We start from the raw sequence: 22,584 nt of genomic DNA on the forward strand, positions 1-22,584 counted from the left end.
ATTATTAGGGGAGGGTGGGCGGGGATGTTCAGCTTGATGGTCAACTCCCAAGAGTCCAGCAAGCCCACTTCCTCCCACTTATAACACTTTACTTGTCTCCGCCTTTGTAAGCTATCCCCCAATTAATAATTGATTATGCCCCCTTATACAGAAGTGGTCCACTTTACTGACCACATCCTCACTGCATGATTCCAGCATTCAAGGCTGTCTCTCCTTACAGGTCACAGGATCTGCCATTACTTACAGTTGGTGCACCATCAATTTCATCGATAACTAGGCAGTTGGGTCGCTCATCCACTCCCAGAACAGACTTCATTTGAGTAGCAGCTTCTATACGCGTCCTGAAGACTTCTGGACTGCGGTCATCACTGGCAAATTAAAGAAAAAGGTTATCTTTCTGGTCACAGGCATACAAGTAGTAATATTAAGCTGTTGCTGAAACAACACAGAACAATTAGTAATGCATCAAGTGAGAATGCTGGGATGATTCATTTCTAAAAGGTACCCATACACACCTTATGAATATCGGCCGATTTTCGTATGCGATCGCATTTTCGTCCGATATTTATAAGGTTGATGGGCAGTGTACAACCGCAAATACTGTACAATCCATCGACTTTTGACTAAACAGCAGGTTAGAAAACTTTGGTGGATCGTACGATTTTCGCAAGGTTGGTGGTGTTTCCGTACATCCAAATTCGTACGATTTACACTGCACATGCGCAGACGATTACCGCAATTCGTCCAGGTGCTTTGTTTTATTTACTGCTGATCCAACCTTGCAATAATCGGGGCTGGATAGGCCCGCCGTACGTAAATCGTACGCCGGTTTGATCATCGGACGAAAATTTCCGTCCGATGATTGCAAGGTGTATGGCCAGCTTTACACTGAACTCCAGGTAACCGCTAAATACTCATCTGAAATACATACATGGGAACTATTTATCAAAGGGCCTGTTATTGTGCTGGCCTGTCAGACAGCACAGAAAGGTCTGCTGCTAAAGCACTACAGCTAGAAAAGGACACACCCCTATGTTGCTGACTGGACAATGAATAAGCAGCAGCGCACCGATGTGGCCATCCCTCTGCTCATCCTCCAGTACATGTGCACAGCTACAGAACCCGATGGCTGGGAGTACTAACCCTTCCTCTCCAATCTGAGCTGGTCCTGTGTTAGGGATTACAGGGAGCAGATATGCAGATGGTTTCAGTTACTTACAATAGCTGCATTCAAAAAATACATTAAATTACTCCCAAGTGTATATATTAAACCATTCATTGGTGTGTTTTATACTTGAGGATCAGATTAAATATGTTTAAAGTGTGTTTCACTTGAGACCCAACAACTTATCATTTTCGAGGTGTCCATAAGTTTTTTAGTGGACAAGGCTAAAAGGAACATTTGAGCTGATAAATTACAAGATAGGACTTAGTAACAAAACATAAAAAAATAAAGATTTTCAACCCTAATGTGATATTTTAGTTTTTCACGGACAGTGGAGGATAAACCATACCAGCTCTATACATCTCTTGGCCATTCTGGCACTAAAACCTCACTGTCAGAATTCATGGCTCTATCTCTTGGCTATATAGGAAGATAGAATGGGTTGCAACAAAAGCTGGAGTCAGTGGGTGGAGCAAGGTCAGGTGCATAGTTCTTTTGGCAGCAGGTGACACAGAAGCCAAATGTTTGAGAGGTGTCAGACGTTCTGTGAATTAACTGAAATGCACCCACCTAGGGATGGAATATCATGTCTGGGCAGACTAACTCTTTAAAGGAGAACTATTGGGAGAGTAAAATGTTCTCATCCCAAAACTTAGAGCCAGCTTGGGACACTGCAGCTGTCACATGCTGGCTCTATAGCTCGAGAAGTGAACGATCACAAAACGCTCATCACTCAGCTCATGGCTTCTTTCTGCAGAGAGCAGTGGCTGTCAGCCACTGCTCTCTGCAGGGATTCCCCTTTCCCCCCTTTTCTGTACCTCCAGCGCTCATTGGATGGACAGACAGGGGAGGGCGCAGGCACAGCTGGTTCTGGCTCTAGAGAGGCAGACGGGTGGATCCTGACAATATTGTCGGGATCTTTCCCGGCTACAGCGCGGTTCTGCGCTGTCAGCATATAGCGGACAGTAGCCCACTTTAGTTCTCTTTTGGCCTTTGACCCAAAAGAGAACTAAAAGCCAAAAAAAAGTTTGGACTATAGTTCTTTTTTAAAGCAATGACTGTGATTTAGGAGGCAGTAAGTTGACGGATTATGTTAATGAAGACAGGAAAATCACAATACTTGGAAGGAGCAAGAGCAATTGATATGCTTACTTACCTGGCATTCATTTCCACAACATTGTACCCTGCATGCTTTGCTATTACATGAGCCAGGGTTGTTTTCCCAAGACCAGGAGGACCTGTAAGCAATGCAACCTTGGAAGAAATATATTGAACATTTCAGAAACAAGCATTATGCATTTTACAAATCAACACAAGTCTGCATCTACTAGGTCTTCATCCATATATTCCTAAACGCCTATGTTTTGTGACTTTTGCTGAAAGGCAATCCATTCAGACACGGTCTTCATCTTCTGTGTAACAGAGGCTACTGACAAGCTCAGAGGTAAAGGACCAGCTGCTGTTTGGCTTTCTGATGGGTTTCCAAGTTTACAGTTTAAGTATATCTAAAGCCAAAACCTGTTTTTGTCCTATTGGAGAAATGCTTCTTTTCACTTTCTGCCAGTACAATAACCCTGATGAAGGGGCCCCCAAAAGAATTGTAATCAATGCCATAGCACAAGGCACGTGGTCAGCTTTATGCAATTGATGTTGGCTGCTAGGAAGCTTCTGAATGACTCTCGCAAGATTTAGTAACTTTGCAGCTAAAGGAGGGATGCAGACAACGTTCCTCTATGGCAATAAGTTAACAATAGCGGGTAAAAGAAGACTTGCGTATAATAAATCATTGACAACTCACTGTAATAGTAATTGTTATGGTAGGTTGATGTCTGCTGCTCTGTACAGGAATTCTGCAGATTCAGATGCATGGATTGGTAAAGACAACCTTTCATTATCCAGTTACCTTGTATTTAGGCCTGTTTTGCTGATCTAGCTCTGCTTCCAGAATCTCCTCTGTGATCTGGGCTTTGGTCTTCCACTTGCTCTGCTGCTCCTTCTGTGATCTGAAGTTTGATTTCTGCTCTGTGCTTGGTTTGGCCTTCTTTGCGGCCTTCTCCTTCCCAAACACCACCGTATCCCAGAGTTTTAGCCATTTCAACAGGCAACGATTTGTATACTGAACCAAGAGGGAGGGGGAAAAAAAAAAGCCAACCAATTATAGAGTTTAAAAACAATAAAGCTATATTCACAGTTTTGAAAGTACAGTATTTTTTATCATAATCTTTTAAGGATTGATAAAAATAATTGAACAGAAATGCTAAAATATTTACCTTTCTTAGAGAAAATGCTGCTTCAGGCTCCCTCCAGTGTTGGCTACATGAATGAAGGCCTAGAGGGACTTCTTTGTTTTCTCCCTGAGACTCAATGAGCCCAGAGGCTGAATTAACGGACGCTAAGCATGCATGGCTAGCCTGTCTATAGTTAAATCAGGGATGCAGTAAAACAAAACAAAAAAAACCCACAATGTTCTAAAGGTCTTACTTTTGTTTTTGTTTTTTAATTCAGCTCCAGAGCCATTAGAAAATCCTGACCTCTGGCATTTGGCTGCAAATAAAGACCACTGCTCTCTGAATGAAAGCAGTAGTCCAACACAGCCGCTGCCTTGAACTCAGAAAGTGTGAGTGTTGCTAATTACAGAAGTATATTTGTGACTATGCAGGGCGCATGTTGGATTGCTGCACACAGGCCGCACCTTTCACACAGACAGCAGCAGGTTTTATCTGCAGACAAATACTGGGGCTGAGAGTTTCCTACTAGCGCTGGAGCTGAAATAAAGAAAACAAAAAGGCATTAAGAAAATCAGTTTCTGAATTCTTAACTATAGACTTAGAGATTAAACTTTAAATTGGGCTTTAAGGTTTACATGGCTCGGTCTTTTACTTCAGCAGAGATCATGTGACCAATTTTCAAGCCCTTCAGACAGACCGTGACCAGTGCTAAAAGGGAGCTAGAAGTATTTTCCCCAGAAAAAGTAAAAGGAAACCCAGAAAAAAACAACCTGTCAGCCCATCTATTTTTCTTGTAGATTTATATTACAATAAGAGTATTGATTCCCTTTACTAGTCTTTGATGAAACTATGACATTTTTCAGTCATCCAGGTGAACTTGCTGATTATTCTTTGTACCACTCCCCTAGGTAACTTGTTCAGTTCATCTGAACGGAGGGAATTCCCTGGCATTTGAAATCTGTTTGTGTAATCTAATCACCATAATCCCATTACTATGTTGAGCTGAAGGTGACGGTCAGACTAGCGGTGAAGCATTTTCAAAAATAATCAGCAAATCCAGTTGATTTTGTTTTACTACCACCTGATAGCCCATGACCTGAATGACTGCAAACCTTTGTAGATGTAGAAAATATATGGGGGGAAATATATGGGGGAACTTTATTCTAAGGAAGGAAAGAAAAAAAAAAGATTAAAAAAGGGAGGGGTAGGGCAATGTCATGGTTCTGAATTGAGGGTATTTGAGAGAAGAAAAAAAAACCTTAGTCTCTCTTTCATCCTCCCCAATCTCTTGTATATTCCTCCTCTAACACTCTTTCTTCTGTCTTTGAAGCAACCACACTTTTTCTATACCTATGTTTAAAGTGACACTAAACTCAGGAGTTAAATCTTAAAAATGCATTCAAGTACCCTAACTATTACCAAAACTGTACTCAGCTGTAGATCCTCAAATAATGTCTGAATTGGTATGGACAATGGTCTTCATTCTGGAGAAAGGGTATCTTAAATGATTAAACATACTTTGGTTGTCACTGCTCTAAGCTCACTCTTGTGATGGACTACAATCTCATGTTTAGTTTACTCATTTGTAGTGAAGTTATAGTCTATCACGGAAGCGAGCTTGGAGCTGTGACTACTTTACAAAACACACACACATGGGGAACAAAAGTAATAATTTAAGATACCCTTTCTCCAGAAGGAAGCACAGTGTCAGCACCAATTCAGAGATGATTGGAGGATCTACAGCCGAGTGATACACAAATAAGATACATTATTGTTAATAGTTTGGGTACTTGAATACATTAAGGTTCAACGTCTGAGTTTAGTGTGACATTAGTTATATTTACAAGCACATAAAGGGTAAAACTATGAAGGTCCAAGCAAACCGGTATATACACACAATTGAAATATATATAAAACGACAAATCCTTAAGGTGCCCATACAACTGCACGATTCTGGTACGAGAATCGCAGGAAATCCCGCGATCGTACAATAATCGTGCAGTGTATGGAAGGTGTGCGACCGTTTCTAATGTAAGGTCGCACAACTTTTGTATTTCGAGCATGTTGGAAAACCAGCCGAGAATCGTACGATTTTCGGCTGGTTTTTAACATGATCGAGAGATGACTGCTGAACGGGCACACGCACACGCACACTGCCCGTTCAGCATTGCAGTCATCGGAAGCCCGCCCCTCAGGGGGGCGGGCTTGCGATGAACGCAGGTACGATCTGCCCGTCCAAGATGGGCAGATCGTACGTTTTTTAAAATTACTTTACAACCCTCGCAAGACAAAAGTCTTGCGAGGGTTGTAAAGTGTATGGCTACCTTTAGAAAGAGTAAAAATACAAGTGTTTTAATCATAGATTTACTGCAGCTGTTTGCCTGGAATCCCACTTTACTTTGAGATGTCATACTTATTACCAGTGACCTCGCTGATAAAATGTATGCATAAAGTTTTATAACTCAAAGTACAATGCTCCAATTTGGAGCAATACAATTTGGAGTTTAAGTGATACCCTTTATTGGCTGTCTAAGATTATTAAACATACAAGCTTTCAGGATTTCTTAGAACTCTTAGTCATCCCTGAGGAAGGAATCTTGGAAGCTTGCATGTTTAATAAGTTAGCCATCATCAAGTACAGAAAGATTGGAGTTTAGGTAGTATCCTTTACTGACTAACACGCTACAATACTCTACCAATTCAATTTGGAGAAAAAAGAAACGTCATTCCCCATCTGACCTGACTGAGAAAATGCTTACATCATCACTGAGCAGTTCCGTGTAGCACTTTGGGGTATATTTGTCCACCCATAGGTTATGTGCAGATACCTCATCCTCCTCTTCGTCGTCGCCGAACTCTAAAGCTTCACTTTCTGCCTCATCAAATTCGTTCATTTGACTTTGGAAACACAACAATCACAGTTACAGCATCATTTGCAAACATAGCAATACGCTGTCACTTATGGCTTCTATTTACCCTTTTAAAGTGCATGTATCCTTTTTGCCCCTGAGCTAACCTAACCACCCCCCACAGATACAAAATTACCTGGATCCAGCACACACAATTTTGATGCATAAAATCAGCTGTGCATCGTGCCGTCATGGCTTTCCCTGCGCATTGGTGCCCCGTAGACTTCCAAGGGCCGAAGATGATCAGAGACAATCCTATAGAAGTCTATTGGGCTGTAATGTACAGACGTGGTCAGGGCAGTGAAGATTTGCCATGCTGGATGTAAACAACCAGTGGAATCGGATCAAGGTAATTATGCATTTAAGGAGAGGGAGGGCGAGTTAGATTTGGTCAGGGCAATAAGTACAAGTCTACCTTTTTTTTTTTTTTCAAGTGCACTCATCCTTTAAGTAAGCTAATAAAATTGATTAAATACTCTATCCAAAAAGGATTTCCCCATTTTGGTGGTGTTTGACATAGTTTGATTTCATCTGTCACATATTTAAAGCTGTTCAGGAACATGGCATGGAAAAAAGTAGAGTAAGGCACCACAATTTTATAGAGTCCAAAGTGATAGTTTATTTGAAAGGTTCTGTATGGTAAAAACAGCCAACGCTTTTAAAATGTTGGCCTGTTGCTGCAAAAAGTACACAAGCTACTTTTGTGCAACAAAAACGCTTGAAACATGCGTTTCCCATTGAAGTCTAAGGAACCAAATGCACTGTAATCTGCCAAAACATAACTCTTGTACTTTTTCCAGTGACAGTTCTATTTTAAACTCACTTTGACAGTCGCTGTCCGTCCTCTACTCACCTGTTCAACATGTCTGTGAGCCGCTGAGACTCTTCTAACACCTGCCGTCGACGCTGGAAGACAAATTTAAGTATATATGAAAGGAAATCCTGGAGGGTGGTGTGGCTTAGGCACAAAAATCAGGTACAATTACGAGCACTACACAGCCATTAATATATGAACAATGTCTGATGTTTATGAATGGTGGGTAAGGGCTGCAGTAAAAGAACTGTGTTATTCCAAAGATGGAGGCATAATAGTGTTTTATGTTCCAATCCTACTCTGTCCAGGGTGCCCTCCTGTTTGCCTGGTACCACGTCAGCGCAGCAAGGCGTGGACTGTAGACAATTATGTATTACGGTAGTAAGGAAAGATCGTCTACAAAGCTCAACATTTAGCAAGGACATACAAGATAAACACACACAACCATTACCTCATCTGCCACCTGTTCCTTCAGGTAGGAGATGGGAACTCCAAGAAGATGTAATTGCTGGTCACCTCTCCAGCTAAGGCCCCCCTGCTTTGCGATGTCCTAAGAAATTAAAGTGTAAAACAATAAAAACGTATAAATATAAAAATTGTTACAGTTGTGGGGTTGCTGGAAAGTTCAATCGAATACTCTTAGATCTTTCATAAATTCCATTGAGCAGATATCTTCACTGTTATGGCCATTACAAGCCAAGCAATGTTTCCAAGAGCCAACTGGACTCTCCATATTTAAATATTAGAACGTAGCCGGGGAGATTTAAAGTCTGCGCAAAACTCTTATTAACTCTTGCAGGGAGACTACCCTGCATGGTTCAGGTTATACTCACCAGAACCATGGAGCTGGCTGGTTCTGAGACTGGTCCTTCCAGCCTCTCTGCCCCTCCTCTGCAGAAGTCTAAGGTCCCTTTAAATCATTTTGCTCCATGAACAGTGTATAGACGCGAGGACACTGAGGAACATTCCAATGCTGCAGTGTAGGAAAGACAGGCTTCTGAGACCGGAGACACAGGGAGCCAGCCCTGTGGTTCAGGTGAGTATAACTATTTTTTTTGCACCTAAACAAAAACAAGCAGGTCTTTTTACGGGCATGCACGTTGTACTTGCATGCATGCCCATCTGAATGAGCAAATCTGCAATTTTAAATGTAAATATCAGATCTAAAAAGAGCTGAATTTAAGTCCAGGACAAGAACCCGGTCTTACCACAGTTCCTGTCCTATCCTGGTCATCCCTCAGGGCCATGTAAACTCTGCTACCATCACTGGACGTCACATGAATATATTCTTCCAATATGGGAGGCCGTGTGAGTACGCGTTTCTGCTCGGATTTGCTTGGCGTGACTTGGAGAGGGGCCATGTCACTGACCTCAAGAGCAGGGCAGCTCTGGAACTTTTCCCTTCTACTGGAAGGAAACAGAAGTTGGGGTGACCATGAATTTAATAAATACCATGTGACCAACCATAAGCAAAACATCTGACAGGAGTGCATGTAAACATAAGCACTGGACATAGTAGGAAACAAGAAGTCGCACACCAATGATGTCACAATTTATCCAACTTTATTAAACTGGGACATAGCAAACTGCAGTCCTGGCTAGAACAGCCCCCTCTATAAAGTTTCACTCGATTCGGGCTTGACTGATGACAGCCTGTAATAGGTGAAATTAGGGATGCACCGATACCGAATATTTGGCCGACTACTCGTCCATTCCCAAATGCTCCTGATGCCTAGCCCGATACCCGTACTTCTGGTATCAGAAAGCCGGGTGGCGAGTTTTTGCACGCTGCCCGGCTTCCTGATTGGCCAGGAAGCTGGCTACATGCTCCATTATCTCCAGGGAGCATGGAGCTGGCTTCCCAGGCAATTAGGAAGCCGGGGGGCGGGTAATGATTTGCCCCCCAGCTTTCCGATTGGCCGGGAAGCTGGCTCCATGCTCCCTCGTCACTTGGTGTAATGACTCGTCGCTCAGGTTCCCGATAGGTCAGGAAGCTGGCCAATCAGAAAGCCGGGCGGTGAGTCATTACCCGGCCCCCCAGGCTTCCTGATTGGCCAGAAGGCCAGCTCCATGCTTCCTCCTCACCTGGTGAGGAGGGAGCATGGAGACGGCTTCCTGGCTAATCGGGAAGCCGGGCGGCAAGTCATTATCATTACAAAAATCTCGGTACTCGTAATTGAAAAACCGGTATCTGGGCATCCCTAGGTGAAATGTTAGAGGGGGGCGGTCCTAAGTGGGAACGCAGTGAGTTTTGTCCATGTTTAAGTTGGATATGATATGACATCATCGACGTGCAGCTTGCCATCACTGAAAACAGAGCCACCTTTGAATGGTCCGTACTTCAGCTCAAATTACCTTTCATTCTTCTTGTCTGTGAAATCCGGAGACAGCGGAGGAGTAATATCATCGCTGAGTGCCGAGCTATTCACAGAGTGATCATCCGATCCAAAATTTAATTTCTTAACAGCATCGATTCTCGGCCGCTTCGGTTTAGGAGCTACAGAAGGGAAAGAAGAGTGTCAAAGCTGTGGGATCCACTTCCTGTAACTCTCTACTACCATTATGAAGACTTAGGCCCCATTCACACCAGATTATCCGTTTTTCAATAGATGCCAACAGGAGATAACCCAAAAAAAATGAATGGGACCAGTTAACACAACACAGTGGTGTGAACTAGCCCCGTTCATTTTTTGGTGTCTTTGCATTAGCATCCATTGAACACACAAAATGCAACACAAGGGATTGGAAGGGAATCGGAAGGTAGAATTGTAAGTCAACATGGAGAAGGTGTGGAGGGTTAGAACCTCTGTCCGGCTTTTATTGCTGTGTCTATATTCAATGGTCTCCTAACTCTAATCTAATGGAGCTCCCAATTTGTATATGTATACGGCAATAGTTCTACAACAGCGGGAACGCCGAGGTTTCCTACTACTGATATAGAACAGTTGTGTTGTGCTAACTGCATGGTGCCCTGGGGAATTTTTGTATCGCCTTGCCCCTTGTGGACCTTTCCTGCGCTAGTTATGAGTTAAACCCAAAAGCTGCCTTACTGTGTTTTGTATTAAAGAGGACCTGTCACCAACATAAAGTAACTACAGGTTAAAGCACAAAAAAGGAAGCATTGTAAATATTCACATGCAGTGTATTTCCTTTTTTAAAAATTATTTTTTTATTCACTTGCAATGTGCCTCTGAACCTGCTAGATAATTCGGGCGCTCCAGGAGGAGCGAGTTCCCGAGCACAGTCCCCTCACTCATTGCATGCTCTAGCCCTCTCTTCTTCTGAGATTGAATAATTACTGTCTATACTGGCACAGTTCCTCTGCAAGGGGAATGCCATGAAGTCACTTGAATGACAGCTCTGGGGCTGCTGACATCACATCCAAGATGGCAGCACCCGGCAGATAATTCTTCGACCTCCCGGTGTCACCGTTACTCTCTCGGCTCTCTATGCCGCTCTCAGATCTGGTCACATGATCACCAGCAGCGATCGCCTCTTCAAATGTAAGTTTACTGCGGAACTGCGATACTCTCGGCTTGGGGCGAGACGGTTCCACATCTAAAAAACACACACAGAGGATACAAAGTGAGGACACTTACCCCTCCAGTATACACATATGACAGCTGACACCTCTCTGTGTCTCTCTCCCCCTCCAGCACACACCTCTCTCTCTCTCCCCCCCTCCAGCACACATAACACATATGACAGCTGACACCTCTCTCTCTCTGCCCTCCTCCAGCATACACATATGACAGGAGCCTAACTCCCCCCCCCATGATACACATGACAATACATTACACCAGAAGGCCACACGTCCCCGTCCCATCCCTCTTCCTCCTCTCACCTTCCAGCTCGGCCAGAACCTCCAGCTCGGAGGCGAACTGCTCCTCATAGTCATCCTCAATCCCGTACAGCTCATACTCCTCCTCCATGGCCGTCCTCTCTGACAAGTTTCCCGCCACACATCCACTTCCGGGCGAGCGTGACGTCACCCGGCCTCCCCTCGCACCGATTGGCTGGCCAGCGGCGCGACTGCTCGGTGATTGGTCGGCGGGAGGCCAGCGGTGTAGTGTGCCCGGAGATCACACAAACACTGGCAGGTAGGAGGATGTGTGCATGGAGTGTGTGTAGGGGGACTGTGTGTGCATGTGCCTAAAGCGTGTGTAGGGGACTGTGTGTCCATGTGCCTAAAGCTTGTGTAGGGAAGCTGTTGTGCCCTTGAGTTTGTGTGTGTACATACATGCATGGCGTGTATGCGGGAAGGGGGTGTGTGCGCATGTGTGTTTATATGTGCATTGGCTGTGTATGTGTTTATATGGGGGTGGGGGAATTCCTGCACCAGCATGACCCTGTTCCTGGTGATCAGTTCTGAGATTACCGGGGCCCCTGTTTAGGATGATTGTGATCACTTGGATGGTCTAATGTTTACATTGTGTAACATCTACATCATCTGCTACCCCACTTCTGGTGACATTTGGATCCTCAGGTTTCCTGGGATACGCCAAGAGGGCCCGGTGATACCAACAGGAAGAAGACGGGAGTGAAGTATTTATATGACCTGACATGTCGCCCCCTCCGCTACCAACCTGGCAAGGGGAGTATGATGCCAGCACTGTCCATGGTGCAATGACCTGGCACCCCTGATCACCTCCGCTACCAACCTGGCAAGGGGAGCATGATGTCAGCACTGTCCATGGTGCAATGACCTGGCACCCCTGATCACCTCCGCTACCAACCTGGCAAGGGGAGCATGATGTCAGCACTGTCCATGGTGCAATGACCTGGCACCCCTGATCACCTCTGCTACCAACCTGGCAAGGGGAGCATGATGTCAGCAATGCCCCCCCAACTCTGCTACCATTCTCCCCCTCACCCCACCTCAAACTCCGCTACTAACCTGGCATGGGAGAGTATGATATCAGCGCTATCCATGGTGCTGAACCTATGCCTATGGAAATCTTTTGATCTGTACGCTGGACCTGTGTGTATACAGAGACATGACACTTATGTCTCTGTATACACACAGTCTTATGACTTAAAATGGTAAATACATTTTTTTTTAAAAATGGATTCCCCTCCCCTACTAATCTGGCATGGTGATTATAACGTTGGCGCTGTCTATGGTGTTGCACTGGAAGAGGGGGGGGTTGGGATGTTCGTACACAGATTAGGCATCTGAAGAGTTATAATTTTTATTTTTGGTTGTTAAAGTGTATGTCACCCCAAATTTTATATATCTTTTTCTATATATATCCTCCCTGCTCCTTTGTAACCCACCTCTTCCTTTAGATCACCCCCCTGCTCCTTTTATAGCCCATCTCTTCATTTATATCCCCATCCTGCTCCTTTATAGCTCACCTCTTCCATTATATCCCCCCGCTCCTTTATAACTCACCTCTTCCTCTATATCCCCCCGCTCCTTTATAACTCACCTCTTCCTCTATATCCCCCCGCTCCTTTATAACTCACCTCTTCCTCTATATCCCCCCGCTCCTTTATAACTCACCTCTTCCTCTATATCCCCCCGCTCCTTTATAACTCACCTCTTCCTCTATATCCCCCCGCTCCTTTATAACTCACCTCTTCCTCTATATCCCCCCGCTCCTTTATAACTCACCTCTTCCTCTATATCCCCCCGCTCCTTTATAACTCACCTCTTCCTCTATATCCCCCCGCTCCTTTATAACTCACCTCTTCCTCTATATCCCCCCGCTCCTTTATAACTCACCTCTTCCTCTATATCCCCCCGCTCCTTTATAACTCACCTCTTCCTCTATATCCCCCCGCTCCTTTATAACTCACCTCTTCCTCTATATCCCCCCGCTCCTTTATAACTCACCTCTTCCTCTATATCCCCCCGCTCCTTTATAACTCACCTCTTCCTCTATATCCCCCCGCTCCTTTATAACTCACCTCTTCCTCTATATCCCCCCGCTCCTTTATAACTCACCTCTTCCTCTATATCCCCCCGCTCCTTTATAACTCACCTCTTCCTCTATATCCCCCCGCTCCTTTATAACTCACCTCTTCCTCTATATCCCCCCGCTCCTTTATAACTCACCTCTTCCTCTATATCCCCCCGCTCCTTTATAACTCACCTCTTCCTCTATATCCCCCCGCTCCTTTATAACTCACCTCTTCCTCTATATCCCCCCGCTCCTTTATAACTCACCTCTTCCTCTATATCCCCCCGCTCCTTTATAACTCACCTCTTCCTCTATATCCCCCCGCTCCTTTATAACTCACCTCTTCCTCTATATCCCCCCGCTCCTTTATAACTCACCTCTTCCTCTATATCCCCCCGCTCCTTTATAACTCACCTCTTCCTCTATATCCCCCCGCTCCTTTATAACTCACCTCTTCCTCTATATCCCCCCGCTCCTTTATAACTCACCTCTTCCTCTATATCCCCCCGCTCCTTTATAACTCACCTCTTCCTCTATATCCCCCCGCTCCTTTATAACTCACCTCTTCCTCTATATCCCCCCGCTCCTTTATAACTCACCTCTTCCTCTATATCCCCCCGCTCCTTTATAACTCACCTCTTCCTCTATATCCCCCCGCTCCTTTATAACTCACCTCTTCCTCTATATCCCCCCGCTCCTTTATAACTCACCTCTTCCTCTATATCCCCCCGCTCCTTTATAACTCACCTCTTCCTCTATATCCCCCCGCTCCTTTATAACTCACCTCTTCCTCTATATCCCCCCGCTCCTTTATAACTCACCTCTTCCTCTATATCCCCCCGCTCCTTTATAACTCACCTCTTCCTCTATATCCCCCCGCTCCTTTATAACTCACCTCTTCCTCTATATCCCCCCGCTCCTTTATAACTCACCTCTTCCTCTATATCCCCCCGCTCCTTTATAACTCACCTCTTCCTCTATATCCCCCCGCTCCTTTATAACTCACCTCTTCCTCTATATCCCCCCGCTCCTTTATAACTCACCTCTTCCTCTATATCCCCCCGCTCCTTTATAACTCACCTCTTCCTCTATATCCCCCCGCTCCTTTATAACTCACCTCTTCCTCTATATCCCCCCGCTCCTTTATAACTCACCTCTTCCTCTATATCCCCCCGCTCCTTTATAACTCACCTCTTCCTCTATATCCCCCCGCTCCTTTATAACTCACCTCTTCCTCTATATCCCCCCGCTCCTTTATAACTCACCTCTTCCTCTATATCCCCCCGCTCCTTTATAACTCACCTCTTCCTCTATATCCCCCCGCTCCTTTATAACTCACCTCTTCCTCTATATCCCCCCGCTCCTTTATAACTCACCTCTTCCTCTATATCCCCCCGCTCCTTTATAACTCACCTCTTCCTCTATATCCCCCCGCTCCTTTATAACTCACCTCTTCCTCTATATCCCCCCGCTCCTTTATAACTCACCTCTTCCTCTATATCCCCCCGCTCCTTTATAACTCACCTCTTCCTCTATATCCCCCCGCTCCTTTATAACTCACCTCTTCCTCTATATCCCCCCGCTCCTTTATAACTCACCTCTTCCTCTATATCCCCCCGCTCCTTTATAACTCACCTCTTCCTCTATATCCCCCCGCTCCTTTATAACTCACCTCTTCCTCTATATCCCCCCGCTCCTTTATAACTCACCTCTTCCTCTATATCCCCCCGCTCCTTTATAACTCACCTCTTCCTCTATATCCCCCCGCTCCTTTATAACTCACCTCTTCCTCTATATCCCCCCGCTCCTTTATAACTCACCTCTTCCTCTATATCCCCCCGCTCCTTTATAACTCACCTCTTCCTCTATATCCCCCCGCTCCTTTATAACTCACCTCTTCCTCTATATCCCCCCGCTCCTTTATAACTCACCTCTTCCTCTATATCCCCCCGCTCCTTTATAACTCACCTCTTCCTCTATATCCCCCCGCTCCTTTATAACTCACCTCTTCCTCTATATCCCCCCGCTCCTTTATAACTCACCTCTTCCTCTATATCCCCCCGCTCCTTTATAACTCACCTCTTCCTCTATATCCCCCCGCTCCTTTATAACTCACCTCTTCCTCTATATCCCCCCGCTCCTTTATAACTCACCTCTTCCTCTATATCCCCCCGCTCCTTTATAACTCACCTCTTCCTCTATATCCCCCCGCTCCTTTATAACTCACCTCTTCCTCTATATCCCCCCGCTCCTTTATAACTCACCTCTTCCATTATATCCCCCCGCTCCTTTATAGCTCACCTCCTCCTTTATATTCCCCTGCTCCTTTATAGCCCACCTCCCCTGCTTCTTCACCGCCGATTCACCTGCCAGAGTTGAGGTAAAAAGCCTCATTTATCATCAATGGCACTCAGACTTTTCTTCTTACTCCCTTTGTCTTTCAGGCAGTATCTGTGCAGCAATGGAGGCAGGCAGCATTGAGAGCCTATGCATTTTGTACCAGAGCCCGGACTTCCTAGTGGTGAACAAGCACTGGGACATTCGCATAGACAGCAAGATGTGGTATGAGAAAGTGACGGTACAGAGCCAGCTAAGGCACCGATTCCCTGAGCTGGCTGATCCGGACACCTATTATGGGTTCAGGTGGGTGACTGTGAGTGGACTGGTGGAATTGTCAGCCTGTTGGAATGTAGTTTAGTTCCCAAAAATAAGTATTTTCAAGTATTCCTTTAAAAAAAAGTACCTGCAGCAGCTTTCTTTAATGTCTGACAAATCAAAGTGAGGCCAGAAGTAAATGAACATGCAGGGAGGTGTGCTGTAGGTTAGCACTGCTGCAACCTGTTTGGTGTTCATTTTTGTATCATCTCTCCAACATTCAGGTTCTGCCATCAGCTGGACTTCTCGACTAGTGGGGCTCTGTGCGTTGCCCTTAGCAAAGAAGCGGCAGGACGCGCGTACAAGTGTTTTAAAGAGCGCACAGTCACCAAGGCTTACCTGGCACTGGCAAGTACAACACATGCCATACATATAAACGTTGAGCAAACATATGAATACCATTGTCTCTGTCAAAGGGTTTGTAATTCAGTGCAGCGGGTCTTGTGATTTACACACATCTGCCACAGTGCATGGCCAAAGACAGCCAGACATCTAGCATTTTCAAAAGCAGGCCAGCAATGGTAGCTGATAGGAATGTACAGATACTAGTATCGGTGCAGTTACTGAGTATTTGGGCAAGTAGTCGTACTCGCCCCAAATACTCCTGATAACTATTCCGATACCGGAACTTCCGGTATCACAAAGCCGGACGACCAGTCATTACACGCTGCCCGGCTCCCTGATTGGCTGGCAAGTCGGCTCAATGCTCCTTCATCACCATGGAGCCGGCTTCCTGGCCAACCAGGAAGCCAAGGGGAGGGTAATGACTCCCCACCACGGCTTCCAGATTAGCCCGGGAAGCAGGCTCCATGGAGTCAGCTTCCTGGTCATCAGGAAGCCCGGCAGCGTGTTATGGTCTTTAGATGTGGCAGGTGCATTAATTTTCTCTTCTGGTCGAATGTTCTTCAGATATTATGGACAGTAGTAAAAATAGGTTCATTCATAAATAGCAGCGTGAGTCGGGAAAATATCACAATATGGCCCCTAGATGGAGCTGAGATCATAGGATACAAATACATACTACTACCTGGAGATACAAATGTAACAATTCTAGAGAACGCTGGAGGGAATTAGCTAATGATTGTAACCATTGCTGCATAGAGGAATAGATCCGCATTTCTCATCCTTTTTTTCCACAGTCACGGCACCCTTTGGCCCCTTTCACACAGGTGGTCCGATCGGGTCCGCCTGTCAGTTTTTCAGGCAGACCCGATATCGAATGCTAGTCGGTGGGCAGTTGAGTCTAAACTGTTTACACGGTTACCCCTGATTCTGGCCATGTCTGGAAAAAGAAATGGAACAGTGTTCCCTTTTGACAGACTCGGTTGTGCTGAATCGGGAGTAATCTGATGATGTCTGTTACTTCCAATTCCCGTAGACCAGTGGTGGCGAACCTGGGCACTCCAGTTGTTTTGGAACTACAAGTCCCATGAGGCATTGAAAGGCTCTGACAGCCACAGACATGACTCCCAGAGGCAGATGCATGTTGGGATTTGTAGTTTTGGCACAGCTGGAGTGCCAAGGTACGCCACCACTGCCGTAGACAAACATGAGGTTAGGTAATTTCAGTGTTTTTCCTCTATTGCAAGAGGAGAAAACTTGATGAACGCGGATGTCACAATGGTTCCCCCTGATCAGCCTGTGCGAAAGGGGCCTTTAAAAGTATCCTAATGCTCTTGGCACCACATTGTAAAATGTAATGGATTTTAAGGGGGGGGGGGACCCCATGCAAAAACAGGAAAAGCGGGGTTTGTCTTTCAAATCAGGATTCCCTCCCCCTTCACATCAGAGCCCTTCCATCACATCAGAAGCCACAGCTGCACAGCATGGCAGAGTATGTGTTGTGGAGCAGGCCTGGACAGAGGAGAACTTCCATCCTTTTGTGAACAGATCCCACCCTCCCCAGATTAGTGTTATTTGCATCCGTGGTGCTGGCGGCCAGCCAGCTTGCGCCATGGAAAAACATGACACTGTGCAAAAATTTCAAGGCACCCCGGAGGAAGCTTGAAAGGCTGGTTGTGAAAGCCTGGATGAGGTCCTCTTATCGCTGCTGCAGCCATTTTCCAATGATTTCCCACCTACATGGACTACATTGATGGCTGCATGGCATTTGTCAGGATGGGTTTCCTGGGGGTGACAATAGTGGAGCATGCCTGTGTAATGTGTGTTAAAACGGACATGTTTAGTCTCCATCAGAAGTCCGTGTAACAGGGTGGCAATGCAAGAGCACAATTTGGGAACTGGGACAGAGTGTTGTCACCCTATTACAGGAAGTGCCTGAACAAGGATCTTTGTGACAGGATCGCCAGGTATTTTTTAAATGAAAGCTGCAAATTGAAAAAATGAGTTTTGAAAATACAATAAATATATTAAACCTTTTATGTGCTTTTAGTCATTGGCTTTACAAGTACTTAAACTGGGTGACTTGACTTACTGTAGAAGCTTTTTGTGCTGAGACTTGTGACTTCCCCACACAGGTCAGGGGCAGTGTTGCACAAAGCTGCATGACCATCACACTGGCCATTGGCAAGAACACACAAGAGGGACTAACGCACATGATGTGCGTGGAAGGGACTGAAGGTGAGGCTTCATGTTTATTCATGTTTTTAGTTTGTTATTCTACATATAACGTTTTTTAATGCTGAAGTTTATTGGCTGCTCCCTCCCTCTCCCTTCATCAACATTCTAATGCCATTTTGAAATAAAACATTTCTGCTTTCATTACATTACAATACATTATTTCAGACCCAATGATGTCATTACTGGGTCTCAATACAATGCAGGCATATCATGGCTGATGGGAAGGGCTTCCATCACAGCACCCCGCCCTCAGTACTAATGCAAGCGGTATACTGGATCTAGGGAGGAGTTATGCAAATATCAAAATGCCTTGATGGGTGAATGTCATGAATCACAGCACCCTGTTTCAGTACTCTTCTCAGCCTTGATGCAGCCCAAGCAGCGGGCTGGCTCTTGGGAGGAGTTATGCAAATATAAAAATGCCTTGCTGGGTGGGTGTATGTCTGGTGGAGTCAGCAGTCAATTTGCATGTAGGCTGCCCTAGGTAATGCCCACATGTGATGCTGAGTCTCCATGAGTGGAAGAACTGAAATCCTAAGAACGAAAGGGTCAGGCCACGGACGGTCAGTCTGGGGAGGAAAGAGCTAGACGATGCTAGACGTCTTCCAGCCAGGAAATGAGGCGGGCTCTATCTGACTTGCTTCAGCTTCTAATGCACATTGTGAGAAGCTCTCAGTGTGCAGTGATATCAGTGTAAGCAATTTCAGCACAGTAATGCATTATGATTGTATGGTCACCTCTCTGCACAACAAGTACACTAATAGTTCACTCCAAAATCCTATTTTTCTTTCTTTCTGCAGGGTGTGAGAATGAAAAGCCTTGTCAGACCTACCTGACCGTCCTACAGCATGGATTATACAAAGGAGAACCTGTCACCAAAGTCTTGTTACAGCCCTTAACTGGTATGCATAGTTGGGGTTTGTCAGTTTATATTTCTAGGGGAAGAAATCATAGAGAACTTTTTTTTTTACGTAGTCAAAGTTTTTAGGACTGCCTGTATTGTCCTATACAATCCAATAAGATGGAAAATTCCATTCTCATATATAATGTGCAAGTTAGAATCTTTAAGAGGAACTGAACTCAGGAAGACGTGCCCCAAAAGAAAAGGCAGGCGGAAGGCAAAGGACTAAAAGTCACCAGTATTGCTAGTGGTCTCCCTGCAGCTGATTTTTTTCCTCCATTACGGACTTACCATACATTGGTCTGCACTGTACTGCACTTTATGTGGAGGCGGCCATCTTGGTAGACGGAGGTTTTTGCTTCCTCATGTCAGAACCTCTAGCAAATGAACAGCAATGAGAATCACCAGCACTAATGTGATGGAAATAAATCCACATTTTCTTCTTATTGTAGAAACATTATTATTATTATTATTATTATATAGGATTTATATAGTGCCAACAGTTTGCGCAGCACTTTACTATATAAGGAAGACATTACAATCACAATACAATTCAAGACAAGATGGTAAGGAGGGCCCTGCCCCTGAGGGCTTACAATCTAAACATGTCACTTGTATCAAGAAGCCAATGTTTCGCCAACTATAGTGACTATGTCTGCCCTAAAAAAGGAACCCTGCATGGTTCCAAAAGGTTGGCTTCTTGAAACAAGTGACGTGTTTCTACAATAAAAAGAAAATTTGGATTTATTTTCATCCCATGTGTGCTGTAGATTCTCATTGCTGTTCATCTGATATACGCACCATCTGTGGACATCACTACAAGCAGCACCATTACTTCTGGTCTTTATTGCTGTATGGTGTGCAGGGGACATCCTTGTTTATAGAACCTCTAGCAAGGAGAACAGCGATCAGCAGAGTAGTCGCCATCACCAAATCTCCCCCCAAATCTCCTGAGACTAGCAGTCAGAGGCAGTGGTGCCTGAGACACATGGACATAGACACATGGAGTGCTTAGGTCAGGGGTGGGCAAACTCCGCCCCTCCTGCTGTGATGAAAACTACAAATACCATGATGCGTCTGTCCCCGGGAGTCATGCCTGTGGCTGTGAGAATCTTGCAATTCTTCATGAGATTTGTACTTCCACAACAGCTAGAGGGTCAAGGTTTGTCCACCCCTGGCCTTGGTACACTCATTCTTGGAAGTGCACTCATATTTTTCAGAAGAAATGTCTGTGAAAAGATACAATTTACCAGTTGGTAATTGCTTAAGCACAACTAACAATTCTAGATGTTCCGATATAACATAACAAATATTCACTTTTACAGTTCAGTTCCACTTTAATGGTCGCTTTGAAGCAGTGAAGACAGTATGGCGTCTATTTTATAAACAATTTGCATGGCCCTAGACCCTGTGACTACCTGTAAATGGTCTTAATATGTTTTCTTTTCAGGTAGAATGTGTTGTGATGTAATATTGCATTATGACCACTAGATGGAGCCGAAGTGCATAGGAATCAGGTTTTTTTTTCCTATGCTCCTTAGATCTATCTAGTGCCCATAAATCCCATTGGGGATTTTCTATTGCAACCGTTTCCCCTGGGGGGTTGCAGCATTGTCCCACTGATTGACTGGCACCGCCTGCCAGTCACGGCATGCTGTTTAAAATTTGCTGCAGTGCTAAATATTGCACCCACAGCATGTGCACAAGCAAGAGCGGCTGCTATATTATGGTTTAGGTGTGCAGACAGGGCAGTAAAAACGCACTTTAAACATCTGTTTTTACAGCCCCTTGGCCGCCTGTGTGCATGAGGTCATAGGGGCTTGGTCACAGTTTGACACAGGATTGATGAAGCTATAACCCCTCATTTTTGTGAATTAAATGCAAAATGTCTGTATTTTTATATCCCAATAGGTCGCACACACCAGCTTAGAGTCCACTGCAGTGCCCTGGGCTATCCCATCGTGGGGGACTTTACCTATAGCTTTAAGACAGACACTGACCCATATAGGATGATGCTGCACGCCTACTACCTATGTATCCCCACCGACCACGAGCTCATCGAAGTCACAGCTCCCGATCCGTTTCAGCCAGAAAACGACCCCCACTGGACACCGACAGAAACTGTCCAGAGCCTGAGTGAAGCCATGGCTAACCTTAGCAACAAGGCATTTTCCATGGAGAGTACTGGACTGGAAGGCAAGACCGAGCCACTGAAGCCGGTGGAGGAAAAGAGGGAAACGGAGGAGGAGAGAGCTGTGTGCCAACAGTGGCTGGCCGAGTGGCCTGGGGAATAACTGGCTAGAATCGAGTCATATTTTAGCCTAGTAGCAAATGCCACCAGGTACAAATCCGTGCCGAGCACACCAGTCTTCATGTTCCGTTCAGTTACGGAAATGAGGCTGTAACATCTTAGCAATAGTTTATCCACATCTGGCCCAGCCAATCACAGCTGTAGAACCGCAGTGCACTGCTCGATTGCATCTTTGGTGTCGCAGATCTTCACCAGCAATACTCCATTTACTGCTGCTAGAGTATTTTAATGCTTTTTACCAAGCCCCAGTCAGGATAGGATAGGAGGACATTGCAGCCAGGGGTCACTTAATTTAATCACTTGGACTGGGGCTGCTTTTGTAGTCTACATTTTAAAATATACCTGCTCTACCAATGCACAGGGGAGGGATACGTTTTGTGGATATTGCCACAGGTGTTTCAGTGGTGGATGGTGCCGACTTTTAGTGATGTCACTGGTTTCCAGTGAATTCATAGGCCATCTCTGCAGTGATGTCACTTGTCCCTAGTAAATTCATGGACTGACTCTGCAGTGATATCACTGGTTTCCAGTGAATTGATGGGCTACCTTCTCAGTGATGTTGCTGCTTTCCGGGGAATGCATAGGCTGCCTCCAATGTCACTCATTTCCCAGTGCATAGGCTGCCTCTGCAGCGATGTCACTCATTTTCCATTGAATTCATAGGCTGTCGCTTCAGTTTTGTCACTGGTTTTCAGAGGATGTAAAAGTCATACCTTCAGTGATTTCACTGGTTTCCACTAAATGCATAGGCAGCTTCTCCAGTGATGTTACTACTTCCCAGTGAATTGATAGGTTGAGGTCACTTCCCACTGATGTGATAGCCTGCTTTTTTTTTTTTTAATGATTATTGATACGGCGTAACAAATTTGCTGCCCTCTTCGGGTGTACATAAGAGGATAGTTATAGCCATATCTATCAATAGACAGCCTTCTTGTCAAGGTTGTTTTTATAGTGATCCGTATACGTCTTTTTAAACTTTATTTCTGCCTATTATATGACTTGCTGGATACTACTTTTATGCTGCTCAGACTCCATCATGGCCCCATTTTGTTGGAGGTTATTAAAGGACAACTATGAGGTGAGTGCTTTTCACTCACCTCATAGTTCTAGCCGAT

The 22,584-nt window shown here is 45.1% G+C and overlaps 2 protein-coding genes across 2 annotated transcripts in view; one reads left to right on the top strand and one right to left on the bottom strand.

Annotated features, from left to right (window-relative positions):
* The window catches only part of CHTF18 (chromosome transmission fidelity factor 18), a 42,951-nt gene extending 31,864 nt beyond the window's left edge, over positions 1-11,087 (bottom strand). The window contains 10 exon segments of the mRNA XM_018567615.1: positions 245-368; positions 2,322-2,419; positions 3,069-3,281; positions 6,153-6,291; positions 7,156-7,208; positions 7,568-7,654; positions 8,325-8,520; positions 9,472-9,641; positions 10,496-10,674; positions 10,961-11,087. Of these exon segments, the coding sequence (XP_018423117.1) occupies positions 245-368; positions 2,322-2,419; positions 3,069-3,281; positions 6,153-6,291; positions 7,156-7,208; positions 7,568-7,654; positions 8,325-8,520; positions 9,472-9,641; positions 10,496-10,674; positions 10,961-11,048 (1,347 nt within the window). The 5' untranslated portion in view covers positions 11,049-11,087.
* A 111-nt stretch (positions 11,088-11,198) lies between these two features.
* RPUSD1 (RNA pseudouridylate synthase domain containing 1) lies at positions 11,199-21,787 on the top strand. The gene is made up of 6 exons (XM_018567620.1): positions 11,199-11,216; positions 15,467-15,665; positions 15,902-16,025; positions 18,155-18,257; positions 19,058-19,159; positions 21,070-21,787. Exons 2-6 carry the CDS (start codon positions 15,484-15,486, stop codon positions 21,450-21,452), a joined length of 894 nt encoding a protein of 297 aa, XP_018423122.1. The 5' UTR covers positions 11,199-11,216; positions 15,467-15,483; the 3' UTR covers positions 21,453-21,787.
* Positions 21,788-22,584: the final 797 nt, after the last annotated feature.

This window comes from Nanorana parkeri, unplaced genomic scaffold (assembly GCF_000935625.1).
Source record: "Nanorana parkeri isolate BGI_ZX_2015 unplaced genomic scaffold, ASM93562v1 scaffold1075, whole genome shotgun sequence".
Lineage (NCBI taxonomy): Eukaryota > Metazoa > Chordata > Amphibia > Anura > Dicroglossidae > Nanorana > Nanorana parkeri.

Bases quoted from the DNA above. Each gene is read 5' to 3' on its own strand.
- RPUSD1 (XM_018567620.1), top strand. From the start codon at position 15,484: ATGGAGGCAGGCAGCATTGAGAGCCTATGCATTTTGTACCAGAGCCCG. The intron at 15,666-15,901 runs GTGGGTGACTGT...TCCAACATTCAG, and splicing joins GACACCTATTATGGGTTCAG to GTTCTGCCATCAGCTGGACT. The intron at 19,160-21,069 runs GTATGCATAGTT...ATATCCCAATAG, and splicing joins CTTGTTACAGCCCTTAACTG to GTCGCACACACCAGCTTAGA.